Source organism: Orbicella faveolata, unplaced genomic scaffold, assembly GCF_042242905.1.
Source record: "Orbicella faveolata isolate gen_17 unplaced genomic scaffold, um_ofav_v1 contig_2, whole genome shotgun sequence".
Lineage (NCBI taxonomy): Eukaryota > Metazoa > Cnidaria > Anthozoa > Scleractinia > Merulinidae > Orbicella > Orbicella faveolata.
Window position 1 is genome coordinate 27,873,346 of NW_028301547.1, and position 10,629 is coordinate 27,883,974.

At 38.4% G+C, this 10,629-nt stretch overlaps 2 protein-coding genes across 2 annotated transcripts; both read right to left on the reverse strand.

Annotated features, from left to right (window-relative positions):
• Positions 1 to 1,468: 1,468 nt before the first annotated feature.
• On the reverse strand, positions 1,469 to 7,913 carry LOC110063462 (uncharacterized). Its single transcript, XM_089290606.1, has 6 exons — positions 7,814 to 7,913; positions 7,659 to 7,707; positions 6,082 to 6,209; positions 5,445 to 5,483; positions 4,590 to 4,631; positions 1,469 to 3,734 (listed from the first exon to the last, which is right to left on the reverse strand). The coding sequence occupies exons 1-6, from the start codon at positions 7,845 to 7,847 to the stop codon at positions 3,658 to 3,660; spliced, it is 369 nt and encodes a 122-aa protein (XP_089146732.1). The 5' UTR covers positions 7,848 to 7,913; the 3' UTR covers positions 1,469 to 3,657.
• Positions 7,914 to 8,957: 1,044 nt separating this feature from the next.
• LOC149112691 (uncharacterized) lies at positions 8,958 to 10,620 on the reverse strand. Its single transcript, XM_089290049.1, has 3 exons — positions 10,562 to 10,620; positions 9,814 to 9,981; positions 8,958 to 9,546 (listed from the first exon to the last, which is right to left on the reverse strand). The coding sequence occupies exons 1-3, from the start codon at positions 10,618 to 10,620 to the stop codon at positions 9,357 to 9,359; spliced, it is 417 nt and encodes a 138-aa protein (XP_089146175.1). The 3' UTR covers positions 8,958 to 9,356.
• Positions 10,621 to 10,629: the final 9 nt, after the last annotated feature.

A 10,629-nucleotide genomic window follows, 5' to 3' on the forward strand; every position in this document is an offset into this window, starting at 1 on the left:
TTCTAACGCGCGCTTTGGGACTGGCACTAGTTGAGCACGCGAAATCATTTTTTCCCCAAAGGAAACGTTCCCCCCATAAAAAACACACCATTTAGCACTGCAAAGCGCTCCAAAGTAGCTTTCCTCTAAATATCGCCCTCAGCAATCCCTTAGCAACACCCTTGAACATCTTTATTTATAACGCTCCTACATTTTTTGGCTCCGCCATATATCTATACTGAGAATTAAAATCCGCAAAACCTTAAGGCATTACAACATATAAAGAGAAACCCAATAGTTCAGACCGGTTGAACTGTTTATTGTGGCCATAGAGATCAGTATTCAGAACTCCTTGATTTTTCTCTGATTGGAAATTTTAGGTAAGCTAAATTTATTTAAAAATGAACTCGAATCGGTCCGATTGATAGTTCTGGGCATTTTTTACTTTTTCCCGTTAATTTTATAGGGAGTCAGTCGAGGGGGTGGGGGCGGTCAGTAAGGGGGATCAGTATTTTATTGAAACTCATCGGAGGGCCGAAGGCGCGATCTAGGGGCCGTCAAACCAGTCGATTTTATTATCAAAATACCATTTCCTTGACCAAATAACTTAAAAAAAACGTCAGATATATCGAGATATAACAGCGGCCTCCAGCCTCCCCTAACAGCATTCCTTCCCAACCATTCATCTAAGACTGATAGGTTTTTAAGTAAAACGTCGTTGAGATCATGATAACCTTGAACAATCTTCTTTCTTGACCTGTGGCAACCCTGCCTTTGCGTGACAACAAGCTGTCGCATAACTTGTAAAATATTTCAAGTTGTTGGGTGGCTAATGGTGGAGCGCGTCACACTATAATTACTATTCCCTAGAAGTAATATATCAAACACGAGGGCAGTGTTTCATGATATATATCAAACACGAGAGGCAATGTTTCATCGGGATATCCAAGCACCGAGAAGAGAGTTGAAAATACGGCGTGCAACGGAGTATTTTTGACAAAATTCGAGGTGTTTGGAGAGCCGATGAAACACTGCCTCGAGTGTTTGATATATCTCCTCAACCAAAACAAAAACTTAGAAGTAAACGGAGAAGTAAAATCGTCAAAATCTACGCTAATTAAGACCGGATATCCAAGCCTCCTTCACGGTTGTCATCTTCTTTGTTTTAACTTGATGAATTATTCATGAGGTTGAGAGATATTTATGGAAACGCAGTTTGGAACTAAAAACAACGAAATTAAGTTTTTTTTCAACATATAATTTAGTTTGGGTGGTCTGTGAAATGCGAGCAGGAACTCTAAAGCAGGGCACAATACCGCCTCATTTCCAGGTCCCCTCCTTGGCTTGCGCACGGTGCACGTGGAGTTATGGGCCTGTTGCAATCGGAAAGATTAAGCACCAGGCTCTCTGTGCCAAACTTGCTGCGTTTAGGGAGTAGGGGCGAGGCGGGGTATATTAAATACTGGTTTGGCAGTGATAAAACAGTCCATTTTATTTATAGAAGGCATTAAATTTAATTCCTCTTTTACGTTACATAGATTGGTCTTTGTGTGCAATTCCAAATTATACCAGTTGACAATCGGTCTTCTGCCAATGCTTTCACTTCTAGCTCAGCACATTCAAAATAATATAACATATTTTTAAATTCATGCACTTTCCTTAGCAAACTTAAATAAGCTTAATTATAAATTAGCAATAGCTTTGGTAGTTCAACTTAAAGCTTTAAAACTTTAGCTTTTGATAAGGGTCGGTCATGTCACAGCCAAAACAGTCCAGACAAATCTTTGGACAAATCGTCAAAAAAAGTGTAACCAGAGATTTTCTTTTCCTTGCAGTATATGACATGAATAGCAGACTTCAGCAACAAATTTCAGTGCTCTGTTTCCAGTGTTCAGTAAGGAACATAAATTAGGTCTTGAACATAAATTAAGAACAAAGGAACTACAACTTACAAATTAATAAATAAAATCTGAGCTGAAGCCTGGGACTAGAGAAAAACTTGAATTCCAGCTTGCCCAATGGACAAGCAGCTCTCAAATTTCACTTACCCTGGGCAAGTCTTAGTTTGCTCTCTGTTTAGTTGGCAGAATACTTGCCTGATCCCTTACCCATTGGGCAAGTGAGAATGAAAAGTTACTTCCGCAGCAGCAAAAATCTACTTGTCCCAGACGACTGGACAGCACATTTTTTAGCCCTGTAATAACACAAACTTACTTGGAATGAATCTTCCTTGATGTTACCATGGGTGCATTCCTTTGGAGTGATCTGGATCAGGATCAGTGATCCAAGATCACTCGGATCATAGTTCATCAAAGGAACTGATGAATCCATGACCAGAGTGGATTCATCAGTGCCTTTGATGCACCATGATCCGAGTGATCTTAGATCACCAATCCTGATCGAGATCACCCCAAAGGAACACACCCCATGACCGCCCTACATGTATTTGCCAGTGAGTAAGAATAACTACTGGGATCAATAGGCTCGATTTTGATATATTAAAATACTCACTTGGCTCCTAGGCTTAAGGGAATAAAACAAAAGAAGTCACACTAAGATTGAGGAAATATGAATAATATTTCATTATTACTGTCTGTTTATTCCCCTAGGCCTCGGAGCCAGTTAGAATGAAACTGTTAAATGTTGTTAAATGAACAAATTATGCCATGACACATTGCACAATTTGATCTGATGTACAATGTTACATCAACTTGAGGGAGCCTATAAAATAAATAATGTAAATGTTGTTTTTCTGAGGTTAAAATGTTTTTTAAAATGTGACGTTTCAGGCAGTTTTATTGCTCTTCTTCAGGCAACGTAGTTCCAGCTCAATATGGCAGACTTTTAACCTCAGAAAAATCCCATGTAGAACAAGATTTACTTTATTTATTTTAAATGTCAAAATGAGAGGTTGTGAATGTTTCAGAAAACCTATTTGAGGGAAACTCAACAAGAGAGTTAACCATAACTAGCAAAGAGACATTGAAAAGGCAATATCAAAAAAACAAAAAGAAAAAAAAAAACAGAAGGATAGTTTTGCATTGTTTGGACTGCGAAAGATTACTTGCCATCCATGACATAACCCCTTTATACTGGATTAAAATGACAACAAAACAAAAATCTAGAGCAAGTACTCAATTGACATCACCTGCATGTCAAATAATGTAGTAACTCTTATGATACAAATGATTTCAAACGCATGAAAGTCTGACAATAAGAGTGCATAGAAGTCTACCTGAGCATGTGGGAGTTTGCAGTAAAAAAATGAAAGAAATGGTTTACTCTTTCTACTCTTGTCCTCATTTGCACCCAGCTTTAAATAAAGAATTGCTAACAGTCGGTTCTTTAACAGATAAAGAAAATTGATCATACTCTCACAGAAACACAATGACATTAAATTTGAAGCAATATGCACTTGATCAGGAGACATTAATATTTCCAATAGTTTTCTTTTGTTATTGTTGTGGCTGCTGTTTGCAGTAAAAAAATGAAAGAAATGGTTTACTCTTTCTACTCTTGTCCTCATTTGCACCCAGCTTTAAATAAAGAATTGCTAACAGTCGGTTCTTTAACAGATAAAGAAAATTGATCATACTCTCACAGAAACACAATGACATTAAATTTGAAGCAATATGCATTTGATCAGGAGACATTAATATTTCCAATAGTTTTCTTTTGTTATTGTTGTGGCTGCTGCTGCTGCTGCTGCCGGTGAAGATCCTCAAGGAATGCATCCAAATCAAATGCCTGGAAATCTGAAAAAAAAAAAGGAAAAACATTAACCCTTGAGTGCCTATTTGATGCACTCAGTACATCATGATTTTTCGCCCTTGGGTGCCTATATGACATACTGGTTATGTCAAAATTTTACAAAACTTAATCAAGTCCCAGCACACCAGAAACAACTTTTATTGGCACCTGAGATTCATAGGAGGTTTTTCGACAGACTTCTAATTTCCCATTGCTGTGACATCATATTGATATCAAACTACATCAACCTCAGTGAAATTAACTGCATTGAAGAGACACTTTTACGACCTTTCAGAAATTATGTGTACATGTATGTGACCCATAGTTTAAGTGAAAAAGCTTTTGGCATATCAAGGTTTGTACTAGACACCCATTTTCACTGAAAATGGTGTGGCACATAGCATACACAATGGTCAGGCAGTCAAGGGGTTAGCATAACATGAAAGTGACAGGTCAGATTATTAATAATTTTGAACTAGATAAGTGGTGAACCCCCATTTGTTTTGCAAAATAACTAAATGTCAATTTTATTCCTTGGCTACTTTCATATTTTATTGTGGATTACTTTAGAAAACAAACTCTTGAAGGTACCAGTATAATATGCCTAACAAACATTTGAAATGGAGCACCCCATGCAGTACCATGACGTGGTTTTCAACCCCTAAAAAGTTAAATAATTGTATGATATTTACAGTCCTGTCAGTAGTCATACAGAAAGAAGTCTTCTTCTTCCCTTGAGGCATGTGGTTAAAGTGGCTTAATACTGTCAGCCTTCTGAGATTAACCATAAGGTACTTAACAATGTTGGTCAAAATTTCTGCACATCAAGTTTCTTAAGTTAGTGAGAATGTTAAAAATACCTTGGAAGTTTGTATCTCGTAGAACACATTCTGTAACAGCATCTAAAATTTTAGTAAAGTACATGAAGGTAATTACTTGTTAACTTCACTGATGGCAGCATGATCACATGTATGTTCATTTAACAATTTGGATTATATTTTATTACAACAAAATCTGATTCCTTTACAGTTTACAGTGACAGTACTCACCCTCCATCCAAGTGTGTATGTGGGTACTAGCAAATTTAATGCTTGGGGGGCGGAGTGAGTTAACCCTGCAATCGCCATTGTGTGGCATGCCATCCAGGGGATTAGAAAATACTGTTAATTGCTTAATGCCGTAAAATATGAGATAAGCTCTTGACTGATAGCATGGGACACTTAGCACCACCCTCACTTTATTTTACCTACTTATACAAAGACCTGAGAGTAACAGGCATAAATGTAAATTAAAGTTTCCTCTGGTATAATTTTAAAAAAGACTATTGCAGAACAGATGATGCTCTGCAGAAATTCCTCTCCTGGTGCACAAAGGATAGTAACACTAACACCTCTGGACAGAACTAGACAAGAAAAAATGGAAAAATTATCTATATTTCCAGTTATACTGAGTGACTAAAATCCAAAGTGCTGTTATTAATGAATGGTGCAATGTTATTTTGGATAGCACAAGACCAACACAAATTGCATGAGGGGTGGGGAGGATAGAAATTTTGGCATAGCTTGATTACATTGGAGTACTGTGTACAATAAAAACATTGATAAAAACTGTATCGGCAGTTTCATCCAGGATATAAAAAAAACTACCTTTTTAATGACCGAAAAAAAGAACAAACATATTTTTAAAGTATCATGGCAAGCTTTTTTTTATCATACCTTTTCTGCTCCTATGTTCTGTTTCAAACTTTTTCCATTCTGTGAATAAATAAAGTTGGTGTTATTTCTCCCAATTTTTAACCCCCTTAATTACATTGTAAACAGGGCTGTCATTAAAGGCTGTAACATGTAACACCAGTTACGGCTGAGAATGCTTGATAGGCTTTTGATGTTACAGGTGAAAATGCCTTTTGTTCATACAATTCACCTACAAAGTAACAAGTTTGTTACAGGTGTCAAGATCAAGGCTAGAGGTGACTCAAAACTTAATGACACCCCTGGTAAAGTGTTGATGCAGCCATAGATTTTGATTATCAATGGAAGGGTCACAGTCTGTCAAAAGTATAACTTACTTAAAGATAAAATTAATATATTAATATTTTTAATACTTCAACTTTGTATAGTCAAAAGACTGCAATTGCACAGGTCAGGGAAGAAAAATCAGCATTGCTCTGATATGAAACTGGAAAAGTGTGCTACAGGCCAAAATGATCTCTACTCACACCATTTACATTTACAATTTTCATGACTACAAGATGCTATCAATATATTATTAATTTTAAATTCAAGAAATTTCAAGACCTTTCAAGGGTACGGGTTCCCCTTAGCTACTCAAACATATGAATTAATGACTCACCTCTTTTTAAAAATTCAACATTCCGTTTATATTCACTGTCAGTGGAAGATGTTGTAGGCTCTCTTTTGTATGATGGATGAGGACTGCCATTGACCAGTGATGAGCTAGGAGATCCAGACCTTGGAGCACTGCAGAGTGCAGAAGCACATTGATAAATAACACAAATAACAGCATACTTCAACACTTTGAAGTTTTCCAAAACCCACACTTCTGTTTAGCCTCCATAGCAGTTGTTTCAAGCCCAAGCACATGAACAATGAACAAAAGCAAAGGCTTAGGGCACAAAAATGACAAAAAATAGGAAGGAAGGAGGGGCAAGGAAAGTTTTCTTCCCTTCCTTGCCCCTCTCCCTTTCCTATTTGTTTTAGTCACTTTCATGCCCTAAGCCTCTATATACCTCCCAAACTCATGCGCGCTTGAGGGGGATACGACTGCTATGCAAGCAATCTTGATGTTAAGCGGGGAATGAATGAACATGTGATGGCCTCTAATGATCTTGGAACTTGGGTTATGTACAAATGTGAGTTGATTATCATCTGTGGTTGGTTGTTTACAAATTCATCCATGGATGCCAAGGTGACAAGTGTAGTGGTATGACAACAGCTAAGCTACGTTTTTCTTTTGCAATTGACATTTTTCAATCAGGAGTAATCGTAGATTAGGGACTGCCTTTGGTATGTTGTATGGCTGCAGTCTGATCAGGAATGTTACCCTTTGTTTGTGTTCCAATGTGCATGACTTATAGAATCAGTAAATTTGAGTCATGACCCAAAATCTTACCATTTGCCACCACCAAGCTACATAATCGGTGGGTGTAAGACTTACATGTATTATCTTGACCAAACAATCACTTCGAAGCAAAAAATCTCGCTTTTTCTCGCTCACGTAAGTCACAAGGAGACAGAGACAAAATTAGAATGCATTCTTGTTACTCTCCAATGCAATTAGAATAGTTTTCATGCCGTCATAACTTTGATATTTCAACCTACTGTCTTTTTATAGTTAAATATTTAGGGTTTACTGTCAAAAAGATCCCAGGGCTTCAATTTTTGTGGAGTTAGTGCCAAGTGCTGACTTACTTAATCACCCCAGTTATAGGGTGCATTCCTTTGGGGTGATCTGGATTAGGATCAGTGATCCAAGATCACTCGGATCATAGTTCATCAAAGGAACCAATGAATCCGTGACCAGAGTGGGTTCATCAGTTCCTTCGATGTACCATGATCCGAGTGATCTTGGATCACTGATCCTGATCTAGATCACCCCAAAGGAACGCACCCTATATACGTGAATATTAGATTTTGACGAAGGGTTCCAGGTGAAATAAGAGGATTAAAAATTCACTTGCCCAATTAATCATACATAAGCTTATCTTATTGCGCTGTATTTAAAATAATCAGCCACCACTTTACGATCTGGATCGGACCAGATGCTAGAAGTAACTACACAAAACAATCCTTCTGAAATTACACAGATTTGTTCCGAAATCAGCGATATCCATAGGCCTGTGAATTCCCGTGATTTCACGGAAAATGCGCGTATGTTGAGCATGTTTAAAAGTAAAGAAATTTACTAACGTTCTCCAATTTTGATCCATTTGACGTTCCACGTTCATGTTTCTTTGTCCTAAATCAATTAAATCGAAAACATCATTATTGGCTACAAGCCTTTGGGATTGCAAAGATGGAATAGAATCGTTCACGTCACCCGAAAACTCGGCAATTCAAATTACCTCTCCGCCTTCCGTGTCCAAAGTGTGTCGCCATTTTGTTTTCAAACTTACAAACCGATCGCGGGCGCGCTTTACCTTCCCCATCACGAGAGAAGACGGACAGTTGCTAGGGAACTGCCCATTCTCGTCCCCATAGCCCTTTCGCTTCTCTTAGCAAAGGCAGTGGGGCCTTGGCTAAGCTCCATTACCAGCCCCTGTTCGCGAAAGGAGTCCGCGCTCCTTCCCCGAAACTTCTCGGCAGCAGGAAGACCGAAGTCGAGAGAGTGGCGGAAATCGAGCCTAGTCCTGGCAGGAGAAAACGTGTCAAGGCCAACTGAGAGAGGCGAAAAGGATTGGGGACGAAAATGGGTACCCACCCAGAGTTTGGGACGAGTTGGGGTGGGTTTGTGGTCGGGGTTTGCGGTTAGTGAAGCTACTAGTTATAAAGAATAATAAGAATGAGTATTTTGTTTTCCTTTCTCTTTATCTTTTTGTTGTAACGTAAGAGGCTGTAGCAGCCTGCAGAATAAGTGTTTTTTTTGTTGTTTGTTTTTGTTGTTTTTTTTTTTGTTTAGCTGATAGTGAGGCCATTTTAGGGGTTTTCGGGATATGGGACTTGGGTAAAAAATTAACTGGAGAGAAGACATTTGGGGGGAAAATTAATGGGATATTTGCCTCGGAAAAAAATCGGATTATTAAAAACTGGACCATTGGATAATGCAATTCGAGAGTTTTCATTGGCTTAGCCATCATTGGTTGTATGAGCCATTATACCATGCGCCACAAATATGGTAAGCAAACGCGTGAATTTTGGGAGTTTTTAATTTTTATTTTGGCCTAGTTTAGTAAAACAATTATTCCATTCGCGCTTGTTGGATATGAGCTGACTATGGTCAAGTCAGCGATACGCGCCTCGTTGACTATCTACCATCTTGTATCCAACGCGCTCTCATGGAGTAATTGTTAAACATCGAGTAGGAAAATCCTTAAATTTGAAACTGGAATAAATGAAATGTCTATGGGATATTTAGGCCAAGCATCATTCCCAGACCCCCCCCCCCCCTCCCCCACTCTCTAATGGGGACTTCATAGCGAGGCAGAGTCGCCAACGCTGGGACTCAAATGAGACGTGGATCCGAAAATGAGCTAGATTGAGCCTGGCGCGAGGAAAAATCCGAAGAGCCTCCAGGAATAAGAGAACTTCATTTCATACGATTCCCACCGATTCACCAACAGAGTCACCAACGCTGGGACTCAAATGACATGTGACTCAAATGAGACGTGAATCCGAGATTGAGCAAGACTGAGCCCGGCGCGAGGAAAAATCCGAAGTGCCTCTAGGAATAAGAGAGCTTCAGTCCATATGATTCCCACAGAAGTCGGTTTAATAGCAATTTATTTTTTATTTACAACAAGACCGGACACATTGAATAAACTTCCGTTGTCATCATTCTCTCCAGTTTGGAGGCAGCATTATTTATAAACTCATTTGACCAAATCCGCTTCGGATCTTCGGATAAATATGTACACAATCTCATTTCAACGCTCTACACAGACATCACAGTCATCGACTCAGGTTGCACAGGCCAGTTAGGTTAGGCAGTGAGCCTACTGTCCATTTTTCCAGTGGATGTTCCCTTTTGAACCGCGCGAACTGACAGGCTTGAAGCACCAGTCTCTCGCTTTCAGAGTCGTTGAATTGGAAGTTTGGTGCCCCGTGTTGCCTTTCTGTCGAGTCGTCGATTGCAGGAGAGCTGGAAAGACAGATAAGAAGAAGTTAATTGGATCGAAAAAGAAAAATCAATAACAGTAAGACGTCTACGCAGTGGTACGTAGAGGTAAATAATTTAATTTGAAAAAAGAAAGAAAAAACCCAGCAAATCTTCGATTTTGCTTCAGCCCCTGCCTCAGATCTGACATGTCTGAGATGTTAATGACTTTGAAACTTTTCTTTCCATCAGTCATAAAAACTACAGCATACAGCCTGAGGAAATTGCATTAATCATGAATGACTCTCCTACCTTGAAGCCTTGAAAGGCTGCTGGGGTTTGTTATTCCTAGCAAGCAGTTTTATTTCCTCGAGGTAAATCTGCTCCTCCAGAGATTGGATTTGTTGCTCCATTTGAGCTTTCATCTCTGTTAACTTCGCCCTCTCGGACGCAGACATGGAACTACGAAACCCATGCTTCCTAAAAGAGATGAAAAACGACTTATTAATAACGTTTTTTCTTTTGTTTCTTCTTGTGACATCATAAAAAGATTCAACATTGCTGCCCGCCGGAATTTTAAAACCCAAACTTATAGACTATTAGCTTGCCATGATCCAATTTTGTTAGACTCTTAAATGGTTTTCTCATATATTTTCGAAGTTATTTTCCACTATTAACAAGATTTGTTTTAAGAGTAGAGTTTTCCTTCAATATTGAGCAACAGAAGTTATTTCTAGGTAAAACTAAAATTCACCTTGTTGTCAAAAACTTAACACAAACTAATTTAAAGGGCTCAAAAGAAAAGAAACTAAGAGACCATTAATTAAAAAAAAAAAAACTTTAGAGAACGTCTATCACCGATCAAAACACTGAAAGAGTATTCATTGTTTAAATTTTGTTGCTCCATAGCGTTCGCACACGTACATAAGAACGGCTTTGCAAAATTATCTAACAGTTTGGGTTAGTTTTAGTTTTATAGTGCCAAGAAAACACTAGGTTTTTTTTTCCGAATAAAAACCCAGCAAAATGACAGATTTAAATAAACGAAAAATCAACACACCTTTTCAGTTCCTTTTTCTCTTTTCTCTTTTCTTTATAATAACTCCAAGCAGTTCCCATTTCGAATGA